This window comes from Lagopus leucura, unplaced genomic scaffold (genome assembly GCF_019238085.1).
Source record: "Lagopus leucura isolate 7727_CA_CO unplaced genomic scaffold, USGS_WTPT01 Super-Scaffold_100016, whole genome shotgun sequence".
NCBI classification, from domain to species: Eukaryota; Metazoa; Chordata; class Aves; order Galliformes; family Phasianidae; genus Lagopus; species Lagopus leucura.
The window spans coordinates 13,466,878-13,488,039 of record NW_024962270.1 but is presented as its reverse complement, the minus strand read 5'-3'; the positions used below and the strand labels follow the sequence as shown (position 1 = coordinate 13,488,039).

At 40.3% G+C, this 21,162-nt stretch overlaps 1 protein-coding gene across 2 annotated transcripts in view; it reads left to right on the top strand.

Annotated features, from left to right (window-relative positions):
- STAG2 (stromal antigen 2) overlaps positions 1-21,162 on the top strand; it is a 70,145-nt gene that overhangs the window by 28,341 nt on the left and 20,642 nt on the right. For both annotated transcript variants that reach the window (XM_042876318.1, XM_042876317.1), the window contains exons 2-16: positions 4,172-4,316; positions 6,192-6,270; positions 6,912-7,073; positions 8,675-8,771; positions 10,058-10,134; positions 10,817-11,021; positions 14,673-14,824; positions 16,734-16,807; positions 16,930-17,053; positions 18,134-18,232; positions 18,335-18,414; positions 18,793-18,900; positions 19,406-19,517; positions 20,361-20,478; positions 21,052-21,155. In XM_042876318.1, coding sequence (XP_042732252.1) covers positions 4,273-4,316; positions 6,192-6,270; positions 6,912-7,073; positions 8,675-8,771; positions 10,058-10,134; positions 10,817-11,021; positions 14,673-14,824; positions 16,734-16,807; positions 16,930-17,053; positions 18,134-18,232; positions 18,335-18,414; positions 18,793-18,900; positions 19,406-19,517; positions 20,361-20,478; positions 21,052-21,155 — 1,635 coding nt within the window. In that variant the 5' untranslated portion in view covers positions 4,172-4,272. The remainder of the gene's footprint in view (positions 1-4,171; positions 4,317-6,191; positions 6,271-6,911; positions 7,074-8,674; positions 8,772-10,057; positions 10,135-10,816; positions 11,022-14,672; positions 14,825-16,733; positions 16,808-16,929; positions 17,054-18,133; positions 18,233-18,334; positions 18,415-18,792; positions 18,901-19,405; positions 19,518-20,360; positions 20,479-21,051; positions 21,156-21,162) is intronic.

Below are 21,162 nucleotides of genomic sequence, written 5' to 3'. Positions count from 1 at the left end.
TGCTGCATAATTGGTTCTGAAGAATCATCACCTCTCCTTCACGGACAGATAAATAATTCAGGGACAAACTTCTTCAGGCAGCAAACTGTTCTTCAGTCAGCTGAGAGCATCCTCCGAAGTCCTCTAATTTTCTGAATTAAGGAAGCAAGGTCTCTGCTTTTTATATATGATTAACTGAATTTCAGTGAAAAATCAATGCACCTCTGAGCAGTCGTTCTGCATTTCCTCAATCTTTGTCCTGACCATGAAGCCATGTCCAAACTTTGTATCTCTTTGCTGTCCGGAAAGCTCTGCTGAGTTACTTTGTAAAGAAAAGAGGGAAAGAGAGGGAAACAAATGGAACAAAAAAGATGTGTGTGTACGGGGAACCCTCAGAGCAGCCCCCCTTACCCTCCACCCAAATTGTTATACAGGCACGCTCATATTAGTGTGATTACACAAGAGTATAAAACCCAGGTTGTGGATCAGGTCTCAGGATTCGTTGCATTTTGTGTGTCTGTCTGTGCTGTACGTATGCGTGCTCCCGTGATGAGGGCTGCTGGCTGGGTGGTGCTGGTGTTTCCTTGGCCTGCTGGTGGCAGGTGGCTCAGCACCGGCTGCTTGCTGTGTCAGCCTCTGCTGGGTCACAGCATTTCACCAACAGATTTGAGTTGACTGCACCTACTTTGTGTTTTGGGGATAAGTACGTTTTGACATTTAGAACAGATTTCCAGTGGAGGCACATGGTGGTTACGTAGCTCATGCTTGGCACTTCCTTCGAACTGTCAGATTTTTAAATAGAAACTGTTGCACGTTGAGCTAGCAAGGTATTAGTGCTCCTGCGCTCCTTTTGTCGATCCCCTGTTGTTTAGTTCACAGACATATCGTTAGCAAAACGCCAAAGGCTGCTGCAGTAAGGAGCTGCCTTGCTTCTACAAAGAAAGCATATCTTGAAACTTTTCTGCTCCCAGAGCCTGCCTGTACAGCAGGAGCGAGGTGCACGTCTGCCATGGAATCAGCTGTGTGCGTGCATTAATTTCAGGAAGAGGGGAATCTTCCGGCGTCCTTCTGTAATTGAAATATACATCTGAAGGAAACGTGCTGCAGTATTATTGCTGTTTTGGCAATCTGTTATGAATTTTATTGCAGAGAAATAACTGGGTCAACCTCTGGCTGACCTGTCTCCTGGAGTTCCTTCAGTTAGCTTGAGGCTAGAGCTCCACCTTGTGATCTTTCAGCAGGATACATTTTCTTTTTATAGTTAATAATTTAATTATGATTTCACAAAGTTGAATGACTCCTGAAAGTTTCTGTAGTCTGAGAGGTTTCATCATCTGCTTAGGAAAATTAAAGTTGAGATCCTATGAACATACAAATATGCAAATATATATATATATATATGTATATATATATATATATATATATGAAGAACTGCATTTTGTGATGCACTGGAGGTGGATTTAACTTACTAAAAGAATGTACTTTTCATTGCATGTCAGTAGGCTATGGGGGATTTCCAGGTTTGGGATGGGATCTGCATGAATGTCACCTTCCTGCTTTCAGCCTGCTCTAGGAAGAGCTTGGTATTTCAGAAACTCTGAAATGCTCTGCTTCTGTGGGCAGTTCTCATTTCTCACCAGTTTCCCAGCCCAGGGCTGTGCGTGGCCCATCAGAGCCGCCCAGCAGGGCATGGCCAGTGGCACTGCTGGGAGCGGGGTGCTGGGGAGCGGCCGGCCCAGTGTCAGAGAGTGCTGGTGAAACTGGGATGCGGCGAACTTCAGGGTCAGCACGCGGCTCTTCGTAGCATGTGGCCTTGTTGTGGCATTTCTCGTGTGGAACATCAAGGCAGCTGCATTTTGGGTTCAAAGCCAGTGGAAGTGTTCATGGGAAAAAATAGTGATTAGAGTAACACAGCAGACAGGCTCCTTTCAGGCAGCTTCCTTTAGGCCCTGCTGGTCGGGGTCACTGGACTGGCCTGGCTGCCTGCCACCGCTCTGGGACTTTCCTGGGGCCCTTACAGCTGTACTGGGCACTGTTGGGGCCTGGGCTTCCTGCTGGAGTTCCCTTACAGTCTTACCTTGTGTATTCTTGCAGGGCACTCACCTAAGTACAGTTCTCCATTAAGACCAGCGCCACGTTGCACTCATGAAGGCCAAACTTTTTCTTCTTCCTTCAAGAGGAATTCTCTGAGCGTTAACTCTTAGTCGTTAAACTGTTCAGCCCCTAGAGGAATGTGGTGTTTCTTACCTGTTCTTGTGCCCTGGCAGTGCCATTTTTCCTGTCTTGTTCTGTTGCTTGTCCTGAGATGAGCGATTGGGTATAAACCACAGGCAGCAGGTTTCATGGTTTGGTCTGACTTTGTTGACTTAGAAAATGCAGTTTGGTCATTTGCCCGGACTCTCACGTACTTTTGTTACTTTTTTTCTTTACAGTATTCCTCTGACTCTCAAAAAGCAGACTTACATAGATGATACAGTTGGAATAATTATAATCCTGAGCGTGGAGCGTTGCGTCATGCATGCAAGGAGCAGATGACTGTGCTGACACCAGTGCTTGCCCCGCTGGTGGCTGCATGCTGGGTTCCCCCCTGCAGAACCAGCCCGTCTGGGTGATTTGGGATAGAATAGAATTCTTGGGATGTGTTCTGCCCCGTGTTAGTGGGGAGCTACAGCAGATGGTGCTGACTGACAAGCCTTCAGGAGATGGGCGGCAGCCATTCCCAGGCAGGTTGATGTCCTGGCTGGATGCAGTCCAGGCCCGGGGACAGAAGCGCGATGTGCTTTGTGCTGTAGGCAGGGGCCCTGGCAGCGGTGATGCTGTCCTACAGGAGCTGTGCTTTGAAAACGTTTATCAGTGTTCTGGCTGCACTTGGCTGGGGCGTTTGTAGGCTGTCTGGGGGTTCTCCTGCCTACCCCAAACTTCCCTTCACAGCTGTTTGTTTCCAGTCTGGTTTTTGTCTCCATGTATCCGTATGAAATGTGAAGAAGCAGAATGAGAGAAGTTTAGGGTTGATGGTTTCTCTCAGCTCTTCAAATTCTGGAAGCTGCAGTGGCCCCTAGCATTCACACACAGCATTTGCAGGAATAAATATGCAGCCTTGATCTGTGTGTTGGGCTGAAATGCAGGCTTGGAATCACTGCTGCCAGACAGCAGGCAGAATGTACTTAGCATGCCGAAGTGACATCCTTCCCACACATACCTCATCAGCCCAGCATGCTGCACGGTCAGCAGTTTCCAGCTCTGAAGGTTCCTCTCCTTGCTGTTGTGACTTCAAACACCTGAATCTTGGGCTTCACTGATCTGCATGGAATTTATCTTGAGGGAGGCAGATGCCATAGGAGGTTTCGGTATGCATGGTGCAGTTTCACATTTGAAGCATTCAGTGACTTCTTTTCCCACTAAGGATGGGAAAGTGAGTTAAATAAAATGAAAGAGGAACTGATAATATTATAAAAAACTTGAAAAACGAGGATTTTGCAGTCTTAAGTTTTCATGGTAAGGTGTTATGCTATTTCTGAAGATTTTCTTTTTTATAATTTATAGGCAGTATTTTCCTCCTTGGTGTTGCTTGAGGCATGTCAATTGCTTTACATGTTCAAGCTGTTAGAAGCCCGGATTGTTGGCTCTTAAGGGAAGGCAGTGAAGTAGCTTGTTGGGTTATAAGGACTTTAAGAGAGCCTGTCTTTGCACTAAGTGTCGGCCAGGTTTACACCTTGGAGAAGAGGAGTTGCTGTGCTTAATGTCCTTAGGGGTGCTCACACTGTGCTTTAAGTTTAGCATCAGTTCTGCTTTTTGGTTTGTTTAGCCATGGTGTCTGAGTGCTGATGGTAGAGCCTGGGCTCTGCAGAGAGCGGCACTGAAGTTCAGACTTCAGTCTAGGACAGACTTAGGAAAGAGTTACTTTCAAAGCATAGGTGGAAACCTTTTGAGATGGCTCATACTGTTGAGAAAAACTTTTTGTACTTAATGGTGTTGTATTTCTTTCTACTGCGACTCTCCCAATGTTTGTGGAGGTGCTTTTCAGGAGGATCACGGGAAGGGTCAAAACCACAGCATCTTAAAGAGGAAAAGCCTTGGTTGGAAACAGCGGTGTGATTGAATGTTTTCTGTTTCCAACTTTTCTACTTCTTCATATGTGGAGGGAAAAAATAAGAACTGTATTTAATTATTTATTTATTTTTTTTAATTACAGAAGTTGACTGCTACAAAGGAAGAAAGGAAAGTAAGCTTGTGCTTCAGCCTGGTTTTTGAATATCTTTCTAATACAGTGGTGTTCCAGAAGATGATAAAGAAATGATAGCAGCTCCAGAAATACCAACTGATTTTACTCTCCTCCAGTAAGTGCTTCCAGAATTTTTAGTTTCATTCAGATGGTTTAAACTTTCTGGTGTGTGCTGCTTAGTGGTAATAGCTACAGCTGGTTGTTTCCCTTGGAAACAGAATAGGGGAATAGGGTTCTAGATCGTTTTTCTTATTGAGAAGTTGATGAAAATAAAGCATTGTTAGAGTTCTTTCTTGAGCATTTAGTGGTGAATAAAACAGTTTAGAAGTGCTTGGTTTTTGTTAATTGTTTTTAAATCAATTTTTAATCTTTGCTAATAGAAAACAATCATGATCAACTTTTTGGTCTTGTGGCTTTGGGATTGAAGGTATTGAGTAAGAAACACTTTGAGGGGTAACAAAAATTCAAAGTTCCCTCTTCGCAGGGAGTTGAAACCTTGGAGTGTTTACCCTTGGCAACCTGCCCCAGTTGCTCATCTACAACCCCAAATGCCAAGTGCGTTTGATGGGACCGCTAAGCTTCCTCCAGTTCTTAAGAATAGGTATTAAAATTTACAGTGTTTTAAACCAATAATTATTTCATTTCTGTATTCAAAATGTAAAAATGGATGAGAAGAATCCTGTTCCCTCCTTGTAGTTTGTTGTTAAGAAGTTAGCATGAATCCTTTCCAACAATCTGTTGACATGTATTAAATTGATTCAAAAAAAATCCAAAAAGACACAGTTTTGTGCTGGTTGTGTGTGTTCTTTTAATGAGAAAGCAAATTGTAATGTTTTTGGTTTTTTTAGCATGTGGGTACAGTTCATTGTTTAATGAAACATTTGGAGTTTGTATTCTGCTCTGTCCTGTTAAAGAACCCATAAGAAGCATTGAAGAGTAAAGGTTTCTCATCACTTTTTTGCAAGATTCAGGATTTTTTTTTCCAATCTGTTACAGAATATATAGTTGGCAAAACCAGAAAATAAACATGGCAGGACAGAAACCTCCTTTCAGGCAGTTCTACAGTAGTGGGGAGCCATGGGTTTCCAGGGTGCTTTAGAATGTTAGAAGTAAATATATTGAATGGGTCTTTCTTCCCACAGTCCAGGTCATCTTTATGATTACAGTGTTTAATTGCATCAGGAAAGGTGTACTAGAAATTTATGATAGCAACTAGAATTGATACTGCCGTATGTGTTAAAATAAGCTCTAATGGCATCATTTGAGTTGTTTCCTACAGGAAATGCAGAAATAGAGAATCTAAGCTATTGCTTTATAATAATTCAGGTGATTTATTTATTTGTTCGTCTGTTTCTGGTTTGGACATGGCCAATAAAGAATTTGCATTCTGATGCAGCATCTATGAATGATGTAGGAAATCAAACAACTTTAGAAGTTATCATATTAAACATCTTTTTATCTTACGTAACCTTACAGAGAACAGCAGATGATCTCTGGTGGAGAAATGTCACCTGAGACCTTTCTTCCCTTGCACGTTTCAGCAGAGCTGCTCAGTGTGTCTCATAGTGAGGTAGCAGGAAATGTATGGAGACACTTTGGTTGTGAAGGATGGTGGTGGATTCGTTGTTGTGTTTTCTCTCTCAAGTATTCATGACAGATACTTATAGTGCTGTTTGATGGCAGAGGCACTGTAATTTTTGCACATGCCAAAAACGAAGTTTCCAACTTGCTGCTATTTATGCTGACCTTTACCTGTGAAAACCATACAGTGAGGCTAAAAGGAAATGACTGTGTTGGGCTGAGGCAGGGTGAGCTGTGAGCATGGGGATTTGCTCCGATTTGTCCTTTGAAAGTAGACTTAAACAGGAGGAAGAGACGGCTTCCCTGTTGGAGGTGGCTTACTGAACCGAGAGCATGGTGTGACTCCATGTAGTTTATTTAAGAATGATTCTGGTAAGATGTGTAAATGGTTTGTCTTTTATCCTTGCAGGGAGTCTGAAACACACTTCTCTTCCGATACAGACTTTGAGGATATTGAAGGAAAAAACCAAAAACAAGGCAAAGGAAAAGTACGTTCGTTTTACTGGGACACTGAAAAACACTGAAATAAAAAATTGTAGTGTTGTAGAAGTAATGGTTCAGCACTCAGTGTGAAGCTGAGACAGAATTGAATTTTTTTTAAATTGAAATGTTCTGAGGGGAGAGTTCATGTTTGTATTTTCATTGGAATATTGATCTTGATTATTGGCGTGATGTTTCCTTCCTGCTGTGAAGGTGCTAGCAATGGGGGAAAAATGCAGTACTTCAACTTCAAGACTGCTAATAAGAAGTCTTTTCTGGTTGGTGTCATTAATTCTGGCTCTGTTTTCATTGGAAAAGTAAACAAAAAAAACAATAATTCAATTAAAAACTCATTAATCTTGTTTAAACACAAGGAAAACATTTTGTGTCTTAACTGTCACTAATAGCATTTTTAACTGCCAAAAGATTTTAAAGAGGAGGAGGAAATGGAACCTGTAGAATCCAGTTAGTCTTTGTATCAGTCAGCATCAGCTGTTATTCTCAACTTCAGATTTTAAATCTGGGTTTCGATAACATAAGGCCTGTGCATAGTTGCATCATGTAAGTGATATGTTAGTGTTGATCATTGTTTTGTTTATTTTTATTACTACATGAAAACTGACTAAGAAGTGTGTGTGTGTGATTGCAGACCTGTAAAAAAGGTAAAAAAGGACCTGCAGAAAAGGGGAAAAGTGGAAACGGAGGAGGGAAACCTGGTGGTCCAAATCGGATGAATGGACATCACCAACAGAATGGTGTGGAAAACATGATGCTGTTTGAAGTAGTTAAAATGGGCAAGAGTGCTATGCAGGTAAGGCATGGGATATTCCTAAGACTTGGGTGAGTGTACAGGTTACATATAACAATGGTTTTCCATACGGATGATCTACTAAAATTAAGCTTGAAGTATTTTTTGTAGCTTTTAGTTACTGGTTAAGATAAGGAAATATTTTTACGTTGTTAGAATTTGGAAGAACTGGTTTTTCATTTCTAAGTACCAGATGTGAATAATCCGGGTGTATAATAAAATAACGTTCAAAATATGAATCAGCAGAGTTTGCTTGACTCTGCACATCTTCAGTGAAGAGAGGGTTAAAGTGTGAGGCTGCCAGCCATGGAGAGTTCCTGCTGACTCACTCATGTGACTCCTCAGCCTGGCAGAAAGGCTATCTTTGGGATTGAAAATGCAGTTTGCAGCTACTGTGGTACGTATGCAGGAAGCTGGGTCTGTGTGCAGCCCTCTTGGCACTTGCAGGCTCCTGCTTCAGGCCCCAGCTTTTAGGGCATGATATCAAGTGATTCTCTCCTGCTTGTTTTAATAAATAAATGGTATCCTGTATTTTTTGGATGTTTCTGCAGTAAATGGTTTGTACTATACACATGAATGATTTAAAGATGATTGTGCATGAGTTCTTCCTGCGTATGACATTGTATAATCAATAGATATCAAGGTGTTATAATCACAATATGATTGTATAATCAATAGATATCAAGATGTTATAATCACAATATAATCAAGAGAGTAAGGCAAAGCAGACAACGATAACAAAAAGAGAGTAAGTGGAAGAGCTTACCCTTCAGCTGAGCTCACCACATAACACCAAGAGAGGTGACCTCCAGATGAGATCCTTCCCCTCTGGTAGCCAGCTCTTAAATAGGTCCAGGAGGGCTGCAGCCTGGCTCCACCCCTTCCGGCAGCACAGGTGAATTGCCTTCAGCTGTGCTCCTCTGGCTGACTCAAGGCTCACCTCAGGTGATTAATCAGAGGTTCAGGCCGTGACTCAGCAGTTCCCATACAAACATTATTGCATATTTCCTGCTAATTTGCTTCCCTTGAAGGTTTTGTAGCAGAACAGTTCTGTTGCTTTGCCATTCTACTAGTCATTGTGCTTTGGTTTTAGTTAACACAAAGCAATTAATGCCCATGCAGCATAGGGCAGTACTGTTCATTATGTTACAGCTCACGTGCGTGCAACACAGTTCATCATAGGGGTAACGATTAGGAGGAGCACAGGGAGTTGCAGCTGTTGGAACTGATCACCACGGTTGTATCTTTAGAGAAGTTAAAGAAATGAGCAAACAAAAAACTCTGTTTCTGTAAAAAGCTACTTGTTATTTTTGATCTCCTCTTTGAAAAAATGAGGGTACTGTAAGGTAGTCCTTGCTTTTTGTGCAGGTGTCACTTCTGTACCTGTGTATGTTTATGGATGACACTATTTTTATTATTGTTTTTGACAAAGCGGTGCTCTATGAGTAAAAGCTCGTCCAGCATGTTGTTCTACATCAGTCAAAAAATGCAGTGTTCCAGCTATTAGTGTAAGGACCAAGAATCCCTTACAGAAAGCACTTACATAGTACCAACTGCTCAGTTTCTAAAAGCTAAACGTTGCCTTTGTATTTGTTTATTTTCAGTCTGTGGTGGATGACTGGATAGAGTCATACAAACATGACAGGGATATAGCACTTCTTGATCTCATCAACTTTTTCATTCAGTGTTCGGGTTGCAAAGGTAAGATGCTGAAATGATACTGAAACGTTACTTTATATGCTCCTTATGTGCTGCTATAGCATGATTTTCTCTTTGTAGGCTATAGTATTTCTGAAGTTGGGAGCTGGGGGAGGAAAAGGTTTAGAAGTATTACAGAAGTACTTTAAAATGTAGATTAAATCTTTTGTGTTCACACTGGAGAGAATGGAGTCCTGGTACTTAATACTTCCCACATCTTCCTCAATTGCTGGTATTATTTCAGAATACCATCTGTGTTTTAGTGTTGATAAACTTGGCTTGCTTGGTCTTGCAGCTGTAGTTTATATTTAGTTATTTCGTATCAGTGAGGTGTTCAGAGATCACTCAGTAGCCTTTTAGAAGTGTTTGATGTGCAGGGTATTATGGACAGCATCATGGTAGCCTGTCTTCAGTAGATTGTATTTCCATTTTTCTTTTGTTTGGGAGCTTCTGGTTTTCTTTCCTCTAATCCACATCCTCCACTCTTTTCCCTCTTACCTCCTTTAGAAGATGAGAAGGTAACTCTGCAGTGTCACAGCACTTGAGTATTAAGTGTGACTGGATGTAGTTTGCTCAGTTCAGGTGTCTCCTGATAAACTTATAACATGTATAAATCTTCAGAGAGCTTACAGCATTTCTCAGAGATGTTAATCGTCCTTTCCAGAGCAGTGACCTTTTGATTATTGTTACCAGCCAAAATGACAGAATCTCTTCCTACTTTCTGAGATGATACATGTCTTGAATTTTGCAGTACAGTTGCAATAAACTTCAGGAGATCTGTTTCTTTCATTATCTCCCTTTGCACTCTAATAATTTGTGGCTAAGAGAAGCAGAAATTTCATGAAATCACTGAATTTATTATAGTGCAGAAGTCAATAGATAGCAGTGGAACTGTTCAAAATTTTGTCTGATACCATTTAGAATCTTGAATCCAAAAAGATCAGATAATTATGTTCTGCCAGCTGATGAAGAGGGCTGGTACACATTTCCTTGACTTCTGAATGTGAATGAATGAGTGAACTTTAGTGTGCACACATTGTATGTAGTGGCAAGAAAACTGCTGGTATTCCTCTCTTCTTACAGATGCCAAATTGAAGACTGTTTAACTTAGTTTTAAAAAACAAAACAACCAACAACAAAACCCAGCAATCAATGCAAAACCCCCATCACTAAAAAAGATACCCATAATCTGTAGATTGAGTGAAAATTGGTCATAGCAGGAGATACATCATCATTTGCCTTCTATCTGTTTCAGTTTAAGTGTTAATAATCTAATATCTGAATTGCAGGAGTTGTTACAGCTGAGATGTTCCGACACATGCAGAATTCTGAAATAATCCGAAAAATGACAGAAGAATTTGATGAGGTAATTTAATGAAAGTGCTGGGAATGTGTGTTCTTTATTTTTTAAACCTGTCCTAATCTTACTGGATCGTGTTGCTGCAGGTTTCTTTCAAGTGTAAGAATAACCATAAAAGTGTCAAAACCTCATGAAGGAAGATTGTATTTCTTAGTCCTACAAATTCAGTGAAGGCTGTGTGTGTATATGAGCTGGCTTATTCCTGGGTAAAGAAATCAATATCTGCTGCTCAGTTTTAGAACAGTGGGAACTCCCGTTGCTGTGGGGCATTATGACATGCTTCCTCTCATCTCCTCCACACCTCCCTGTGTTTGTGAGGCCCTTAAAGGCTTTTTTAAGGAACTTGTGAAATATTTGCTGTATTTATGACAGTGTGTCCGTTAATCTGTAAGTGGTGTATTTTTTTAATTTGGTCATGCTTCCTGTTTAAGACTTCAGTACTTTGTGCTTTCTGGGACTTGTAGCCTTTTTGCTTATTTTGCAAATATTTACTTCCAGAATGTTGTCTCTGCATATAACAAGCCTGAGCTGTAAATTATGGTGGATGTCTGTTAGTGGAATGAGTTTATTTGGAGGTCTTGGCTCTTAAGTTTTACTCATCTCTTTTTAATCTTCACTTAAAAACAACTTCTAAGACTTTTGAAAGAATTTCCTCTTTGTATATCTGTGTTTGTTTGTTTTTTAATAGGACAGTGGAGATTATCCTCTAACTATGGCTGGTCCCCAGTGGAAGAAGTTTAAATCCAGTTTTTGTGAGTTCATTGGAGTACTCGTCCGACAATGTCAATATAGCATCATATATGATGAATATATGATGGATACTGTCATTTCACTGCTCACGGGGCTGTCAGACTCACAAGTCAGAGCATTTCGGCACACTAGCACGCTGGCAGGTCAGTGAACTTTATTTATCTGCGTACTGCTTCCATGTTATGTCTTGTGTTGCACAGGAAGAAATTGTTGAATGTTTTGATATTCAGCGTTCAACTCATGTTCCTTCGTATGATACACGTCTGTAATGCAGCTAGTTTTGGTACAGCTTTCAGCACATTACTGCAAATTACTGAATTATTTAAATAGTTCCTTACCAGCTGCCTTGTACTTCATTTTTGTTAGCTTTAGGTCTATTAGGAAAAGCAAATACCAACTGTTCAAAATGCACTTGAACTTGTACGTGCTCTGAGTTAAGTCAAACCAGAGTCATGTTATAAATGGAATGCAATTTTTATTACAAATTTAAATTCCTTGTAATTGACAGTAGCATTTCCATTCGTTACATTAGCAATAATTATAAAGAATTCATCATCAGTGATACAGCCACCAAATTTCTCTGTTTACTTGATTTTTAAATTTGTCCTTGATGTATTTTGAGTATGACATATTTATTTAAAATTTTCCATGATGAGCAGCCTGCACAGGATAAGGAAGAAGGGCCTGGGACGGCATTGTGCAGCAGTTCAACCACACGAGGATTTATTGTAGCAATTGTGAGGTGATTGGACTGCTAATAGTACTGTGCTAGAAGTAGTTCTGTTAGTTGGCTGGAGCTGGCTGACTTATCTCTGACTTCAGCTGCAGGTGGCTGGTCAGATGCTCCATTTCACTGACTGTGCATTAGAACACTGCATGTTAGGGTGCTGCTTTGAGATTCCCAATAGCCAAGGCCTTTATTTTAGAAGGAGGAACAAAACCTTTTATTGCAAGTGAATAAGCTGATCCTGCTACACCGTTGATTTGTTGTACCATATGGCAAATAGGAATTTTGATTCTTCAGAAACAAGGTTTTACTACTTTCTAAAACTTGAGTTGTGCATGAATAAAAGTTGCTGAAGTTACTCCATTGCATGTCAATTTCTGTCTCACAGTGATTTTTGCATTTGTTCACGTCAGTGGTCAGTTCTACTGATTCTGTGTAGTGATTTCTGCAATTCACATGCAATGTGTCACAGCCTGTACTCTTGATGATTGGGTTTTAAATGGGATTGAGACAGCCAACAAAGTCTTTTTACATATTTCATAGAATCATAGAATTGCTCAGGTTAGAAAAAAGCCTTCATGACCAATCTCAACCAAACCATATTATGCTAATAACAACCCACAGCTAAATCATAGAGTCGTAGAATTGCTCAGGTTGGAAAAGACCATCAAGGTCATCAAGTCCAACCACAACCTGACCATGCTACCTTAACTCTAACAATCCACTGCTGTGTTGTTGTATCCTTGAGCACCACATCCAAACAGTTGTTAAACACATTCAGGAATCAGCCCTGGGCAGTGCATTCCAGTGCTTAACAACCCTTTTTTCCTGATATCCAACCTAAACCTCCTGGCGCAACCTGAGGCCATTTCCCCTCATCCTGTCACCAGTGAGAAGAGACCAACCCCAGTCTCAGTGCAATCACCTTTCAGATATTGGAAGAGAGCAGTAAGGTCTCCCCTCAGCCCAGTTCTTCCCCAGACTGAACAGCTGAACAGCCCCAGTTCCTTCAGTCTCTCCTCATAGGACACATCCTCCAGGCCCTTCACCAGCCTTGTTGCCCTTCTTTGGACCTGCTCCAGCACCTCCATTCCTTTCTGTACTGAGGTGCCCCAAACTGAACACAGCACTGGAGGTGAGGCCTCACCAGTGCCGAGTGCAGGGCAGGATGACTTCCCTGGTGCTGCTCACCACAGCATTCCTGATCCAGGCCAGGATGTCATTGGCCTTCTTGGCCACCTGGGCACACTGCTGGCTCATCTTCAGCCCACTGCCCATCAGCACACCAAGGTCCCTTTCCATCAGGCAGCTTTCCAGCCGCTCCTCCCCAGGCCTGTAAGGTTGCTTGGGGTTGTTGTGACCAAAATGCAGGACCTGATACTTGGCCATATTGAAACTCATACAGTTTGCCTCAGCCCATCAATCTAGTCTATCCAGGTCCTCGTGTAGTTTTACTGTCCTCTAGCAGATCTCCCAGCTTAGTGTCATCCATAACTTACTGAGGGTGCGCTCAGCCCCCTTGTGAAGATCACTAATGAAGATGTTCAATAGGAGCAGCCCCAGTGCTGAGCCCTGGGGCACACTGCTCATGACCGGCCGCCAGCTGATTTAACTCCACTGACCACAACTCTTTGGGCCCAGCCATCCAGCCATGTTTCACCAGCAGAGCGATGCCCATCCAGACCATGGGCAGCCAGCATCTCCACGAGGGTGTTGTGGGGACAGTGTCAGAGGCTTTACTGAAGTCTGGGTAGACCACACAACAGCCTTACCTTCATCCACTGAGTGGGTCACCTTGTCATAGAATGAAGTCAGGTTTGTCAAACAGGATCTACCATTCGTGAACCCATGCTGACTAAGCCTGATCCTCTGGTTAACCTTTAATTGATCCGTGATGGCTCCTGAGATTGTCCATTCCATAACCTTCCCTGGCACCGAGGTGAGACTGATAGGTCAGTAGCTACCAGGCTCATCTTCTTAGCTCTTTCTGAAGATGGGCATCACATTTGCCAGTCTCCAGTCCACTGGACATTTCTGGTTAGCCAAGACTGTTGAAGGATAATGGAGATTGGCTTGGCAGCCACACCGCCAACTCCTTCAGCACTCTAGGGTGCAATCCAGCTGGCCCTGTGGGCTTGTGCTGTTTGCAGTAATCCTGGCTTCTAGGATTAGCTCAGACTACTCCTTTTCATCTTGATGTCCTTGTCGCAGTGTATGAGGATGTTTAGGAATGTGGGCATGTCTTTGTATCAGTATGTTAGCTTTCTGTGGGTGAGACATGCTCCAGTAACATTCTGTCTGTGCCCTGCCTGTGTAAGCCAGTTTCAGCCTTAGAGTTAAAAAGGTGATAGGAAAAATGAATTTACTGATGGCTACTCCTTAAATGTGGAGGTGGCCAACATGGTCTGAATTATTTTTCAAAGGAATGATTCAGAAAAAAACCACTAAAAAAACCACCAAACCCAAACTTTTTACAGTGGTCAGCTCTCTTTCCTCTAATTGCCTAGCATCCTTTTGGTACTTATGCACGTGGATGAAGAGATAAACAGAGTTGTCTTGTTGAAATTAAACCATGAGAAAAGAGTGGTGCAGTATGGTGTGATTAGTTGTCTAAAACATTCCCTTTTGAAAGAAAAGAGCTGTGTATTTGACACTGAATGATGGGGTAACATGAGTCTATTAATTGATTCTAATAGTGGAATCCTTTTAATGTTTCTTGGACAACATTTGTAAATCCTGCATTTTGCCCATGTTTTGGGGATACGTGTCCTGTATATCAATTCCATAATAATGCCATTAGTGTTAAAAAATTGATGGAAGGGAAGGAACAAAATATTAATTTATCCATTGTATTGGTAAGTAATGGTGCTTGGCAATTTGAAGTAAAGGATTGGTGCTGTGTAAAACAGTGCTTGGGTCCTGAAGTTTGCTTGTCAAGAAACAAATTTACATTGAATACTTCTGTAAATGCAGAAACTGTTGACAGGAGGAGGTATCAGGGTGTCCGTCTGTCATCCATCATAAGCCAGGTGCCTTGTAAAAAGTCCTTCCTTCTGCTCTTTTGTAGCCATGAAGCTGATGACTGCTTTAGTGAATGTGGCGTTAAATCTTAGTATTAACATGGACAACACACAACGGCAGTACGAAGCAGAACGAAATAAAATCATTGGGAAGCGTGCTAATGACAGGCTGGAACTCTTACTACAGAAAAGAAAGGAGGTTAGTGCAATTTTCTTTTGCTGGAGTGCTTTGTGACTGCTGGAGGACGAATGCTGCTAAGTAATTATTTCTGCCCTGGGACTTGTGTTGGTTTTTTGGTTTGTTTGTATCTGTAAGGGTAGTTATTATTCTCTTTGTTTCATTCTTTAATTTGTTCGTGCTTAATATTCAAAAAACTTAATTATTTTGAAGGACGCTTCTTCCATTCTGTTTTTCTGTAGAAGGAGGTACAATTCAGGTAGTGCCAGCTTAGGAAAGTTAGCAAGAGAGAATGCAGTCGGTAATAAACAAGATTTGTTAGGTTCCTTGATGAGTTTCCTGAAATACGTAACAGATTACCATGCATGGGCTGCTTTTTGGCTTCTAGAGAAAAACCTGACGATCTCAATGTGCAGCACTGCTCTTATGGTGTCGGTGTCAGTCTCGGTAGAAACTGCACTGTAGGCTTCTGACAGGGTCCTTTCTTGTATACCAAACACCAAACAAGTTGCAGTGCAGCCTACTTCTGTTTTCTTTTTTTCTGTACATAAGAGATCTGCTGATTCATTGCTGACAATTGCTGCTGAAAGCTCTAGCTCTTTCAGGTTTTGGTTTTTAATTTCTGGGGAATGAGCTTTTTCTTTTTTTCTTTTTGGAATTAACTTTCTGATGATCAAAGGGAAAGCATCTCCCCTTTGCTCTGCAGCTTGTTGTGCTGTTGCTTGTGCTTTTACTGCCTTGAAACAGTTTAGGTAAACCAACAGCTTTGTTTGCTGTCACCTCTCCCAAATGCCTGTCTGTTTGAGACTGACTTCTTAAATACCCAAGAAGCACAATTAAGTGCAGTGTGCTGGATGTGTGTGCCAAACCAGTGCAATTCTATGTAATACATGATACACAGATGATGGCAGTGATGTGAATTTTTCTTGCATATATTGGCTGTTAGGATTCCTTTCCACCTTTTCTAGCTAAAGTTGGGATTTTTTGTTTTTGCATGAAAATGAAAATAAGTTTCCAAGCAACATTGATGTTCAATTTTTGTTTGTTGCTCCATTCGTAACTCGGCCGTATCTGATGAATGCATCATGTTCTTGGATTCTTTTTGTGTGTCTTTCATTTAAATACTGTTTTCTTCTCTCTCCAACTTAGAAGACAGATGTTATTAGATTTAGGCTCACAGCATGTCAGATTTTTTGGTTAGTTAGTCTGCTGCTGCTGCTTGCTTAGTTCTTTATTCTTCCTTCCAGTTTAAAAATCTTCTAATGGTGTGGAAATGTTGGTTCTTGTTGTTACGTGTAAAATTCTGTAGGAGATTTCTGTATACAGGAATTCTGTAACACCTGCCCATCCACACCATTATTCTCTCTGGGTAATGTCACATCACTGTTCATTTTGGTCTCCTCGGTGGTGGCGTTTGTTGCCTGTTTATATGTTTGTTGCAATCTGCCCTACTGGAGTGTCTGCTTCCCCAGTCTTCAGCTTCTCTGTTGAAGAATATTGACTCATTCTGTCCTACCATTGTAGTTCAAACTGCAAAAATAAATTGTCTTCCAACAATATTTAGTTAGTTTTGCATCTTTTAGCTGACTTTCTTATACATCTAAAGCAAACACAACTTTTTTGTTTTAAGACACTGTACGCATCACTTTTCCAGTTTTTGCTTGACTGCATTGAGACTGAATTTGTCTCTTACGTTATTTTTCAGCTCTGCATTCTTATATTGCTTGTTTGTGATTGGTTTTTTCCAGCTGCTCCATATTCTTGAAATTATTCTTCTGCAATACTGTATTCAGATTTATATTTCAGGAAAGAACTTAATCGCCGCATTATTTGTAAATGATAACTTAGTTTGGTTTGTCTAGATGCAACACTACCCAAACAAACTGTAAAAGTGGTGCTCAGTGTTCATATGCTCTGTTCATTTTTTCAGCTTCAGGAAAATCAGGATGAAATAGAGAACATGATGAATGCAATATTTAAAGGTGTTTTTGTGCATAGATACCGGTAAGTTGTTTCGTAAATATTTTTTATATTTTACATGTTTTCATTAATCCAGATTATAATTTGTGATAAGTTAATTATAACTATTTATCTTCTTGCTCCTTTTGCCTTTTGTGTGTCCACAGTGATGCAATTGCTGAAATAAGAGCTATCTGTATTGAAGAAATCGGAATATGGATGAAGATGTACAGTGACGCCTTTCTCAATGACAGCTACTTAAAATATGTAGGGTGGACTATGCATGATAAGGTGAGCTGCCCTGAGCATAAGGAGCAGAATCATCAGCCATAAAGTCCACATTTCGGTTGTTGATCCTGCCAAACCGGGTTCTGATCTCAGCTGTTCTAACCAGTCACTGCTAGCCACTTGCTAACACTGGTGTTTGAGATGCATATAAAATACACGTAGGGTTTGAATGGTTTTAGAGGGTATGTACAGATCTGTAAGGAAATGGCCTTTGCCCTTTTATCTAGTTACTTATATTTTTGCTGATGCAGACTTTTGTTTTGTAGTGCTATTTAAATTGCATGCATTTCATATGGAATAGTCCAGCCAAATAGCCAAGCTGTTTTTTCTGTTTGGCCAAATTAATGATCTATTTTAACATCTTCATATAATTTTAAAAATCATGGGAAGATAAGTCCTCTCTGGTGCTGGTGAGTGCCTCAAACTGTTACTTGCAAACTGGAGATTATTCTCCAGGTGGAGCCGTCAAAAATCAGAGCTTATGAATGATCCTTGATTCATTGTAGAGTCAGCAGCTTGCTGCAGATAGTGTATTGGAGATTCTCTTCAAGCTACTGAACTTGAAGTGAAGCAAATGTGGGATTCTCACCCATGTTGTTTGCGAGTTTGGCATGGAAACAACGGTAGCTCCTGGCAGCGGAGTGGTAGGAAACTGTGTGAAGTCAGTTATCGCAGACCTTTGCAAAGTGCATCTGTGGCTGTACATTTTGGGAGGAATACCTGTCCCTCTATCTACTTAGTAGCTCTGATCTCACAAGAGATGGTTGTTAATGCTATAGGTGTTCCGTGTTGTAATTAAGTGAAAGGAAGCATGTGGAATTTTAGTTCTAAAATGTTCTAAGCATTTAAAATTTATCTTCAGATAATGAAACGGGTATATCTTGACTTAAAGATACCAACACAACAAGACTTTATTTTTTTTTTCACTTACTATAAAAAAGGACATTGTTATGCCATTAACATGGTTATCAGTAGTGTATCTTGCCAGCATTCAGTCTTTGAATGAATTTGGACAGCCTTGTATGATCTGAAGATCACATTGTATACGTGACTTTTAATCCAATTCTTAAAATTTTGTTTTAGCAAGGGGAAGTAAGACTGAAATGCCTAACTGCTCTGCAAGGGCTTTACTATAATAAAGAGCTTAATTCCAAATTGGAACTCTTCACCAGTCGATTCAAGGTTAGTGTGACTTCATATTTTTAAGAACATCCAAAAATTGTGGGTTTTTTTGCTGTATTTCCTTTCTTTCTTTTCTCAAAATATCTTCTTTTGTATTTTTAGGATAGAATTGTGTCTATGACTCTTGACAAAGAATATGATGTTGCAGTCCAAGCAATAAAATTACTCACTCTTGTTTTACAGTAAGTATGTCTCCTTACCTGACCTATAACAAATATTAAGATTGCATAAGGGCTAGAAATGTAGAACTGAGCCTTGTGAGTTAGAAGCTATTGTGGCAGACTTGAAGTAAAGCAATACAGTGTCTCCTGAACAGTAGTTGAACTGTGAGCATAATGACCTACCAAATACTCCTACTGTTTTGGTAACTTTTGTGTAGGAAGACACTGAAACTAAGGTACCCTGTTTTTACTCTTGGAATGCTAGGTTGACCTGGCATTTGCCTTCAAACCTTTGAAGGCAAAGGTTTAGATTCTTCTTTATTTCTGTCTCCCATTGCTGGACTTCATACTTTTTTGAGACAGTCTTCTTTTCTTTCTTCCTCCCATCCTCACTCCTAGGAGTAGTGAAGAAGTTCTGACTGCAGAAGACTGTGAAAATGTCTACCATCTGGTTTATTCAGCTCATCGGCCAGTAGCAGTTGCCGCAGGGGAATTTCTTTATAAAAAGTAAGAGGGGGAGTTATATTGGCCTACTTGTTCTTCTGGGTTTTGTTATTTGTGTGCATTAATACTAGATTTATGATTAGCTTTGATTAAAAAAAATGAGTGATAAACACCCAGATTAAACATTTAAGAAAACAAGACCTTTCATCTAGACTTAAAGACTTTTCAGGCCTTCACATAGTGTTTCTTGGCTACTTTCAGTAACAGGTTCAGTAAATATATTTTGCTAAAAGGGAACATGAGACCTCAAGCATCTGCAATTATCACTGATGTTTGTAAGGTACTTTGTAATTACATGTTCCCCTGGAAGCTGTCAGTGAAATACCAGCTCAGCAAATATAAAGTTGTTCAAATGACATTTATACCAAATCACTGGCTTTCAAAATAAAACATAGAGCTTCACAGTAAGAGAAGATATGCCCATTTGTAAAAACAATATCTAGATGTGACTTGACCGTGGCAAAGGGAGTGACAAAGAAATTTATCTTGAATTTATTCTTTTTTTCAGGCTTTTCAGCCGCAGAGATCCTGAAGATGATGGAATACTTAAAAGGAGGGGAAGACAAAGTCCAAATGCTAATCTCGTGAAGACATTAGTGTTCTTCTTTTTGGAAAGTGAAGTAAGTTGAATTGTGTGGGTGTTTGTTTTTGTTTTGTTTTGTTTGTTTTTTATTTTACTTTTTCAATCCCTCCATCTGCCCCTGTTGGTTCTTAGCTGTTAATCTGTCCTAATTTTCCTCTATTGCTTGGGCATTCTGGAGGACATAAGACTCTTTGGGTTGTGCTTACTTGAAGGATTTGCTAAATGTTTAGTTATGAGATAGTCTGTGAGCTCTCCTTTGACAAAATGCTCTTCCCCACCATTCTCCATTATAAAAGATTATATTATCTCATCTAAAAAGAGTCTGTGATTTGGAGTTTTTATGAGGAGGAAAAAAACGTTCAGAAACACAAAATGATCGCTGAGCACCTGATTCTAAAGAGGTGCTGAGGACTTTGTTCAGTGAAAGAATTTAGGATGTTTGCTATTTCTCAGGATCACTCTGTAGGGTCCAGTCTTGTTACCTTGTTTCACGATCTACAGACTGATGGTTTTGCAGTATACTGATGAGGATAGAACTCAGTAAAGGTCAAACAGGAAAAGAAAATCCAGCCAGACAAGCAAGCAAAACCTGTCAGCTGGCTAAACAACAACAAGCAAACACAAAAAGTCCTACCAGATTCTTACAGATCCTGCAGCACTTGATTCTTTGTAATAACTGATCTGGATTCATCTCTCACATTAATCAGGAAAACAGGCTTCTGTTAAACCAGAGAAGTCACAAAGTTTTCTGGTTTTGTTTGGTTTTGGTTTGGTTTTGGTAGAGTCAAAAGCTAGCAAGGCAAAAATCCTTCTATTATAGCAACTTGTGTAGTGAACTTTATTGCTGGTAAAGAAAAATATTTTTTTGTTCTCATTCTAGTTGCATGAACATGCTGCTTACCTAGTGGACAGCATGTGGGACTGTGCAACAGATCTCTTGAAAGACTGGGAATGTATGAATAGTCTTCTGCTGGAGGAACCTCTCAACGGAGAAGAGCGTAAGAGATTTTAGTAGAACTTTCTGTATGTTGCTGTGTGGTTTCTGATAGCTGTGATTTATAAGGAAATGAGATGTTTACATCTGGGTCACCGTACAGTCTCTGTTCTTGAATGACTGTAATAAATCACTAATTATGAAATTTGAGGAGAAGTAGAAAAATGAGGGAATAGACATGTGTTGTCCAGTACTCCTGTTGTTCCACAGGTTCAGGCTGTACTTGCAGCATTTGAGTAAGCAGGTTGCTTGTGAAGCTAGTTCTTTTATTGAATATTAAAGCCACCATATGGGAGAGCACTGTCATTTCTTTAATGACAGTAAAAACAGCCATAACAATAAAGCCCACCTGAGACAGTTCTCTAATTTGTATGTACTATTAATGGACCTCTGAATAATGAAGAGCAATTAAAATGGTTATGAAACTTGATATTCACTTGATATCTCTCAATTTCAAATATTTGCCTATGCTGTTCTGTAATGTAGTTATGTTCTCTATTCCCCTGCCCCCAGCTGGAATTGAGCTATTGACCTAAAGGCCTTATTTATTTTTAACATCTATTCCTTGAAATTTCAGCTTTAACAGATAGACAGGAGAGTGCACTGATTGAAATAATGCTGTGTACAATTCGACAAGCAGCTGAATGTCATCCTCCTGTGGGAAGAGGAACGGGAAAAAGGGTAGGAG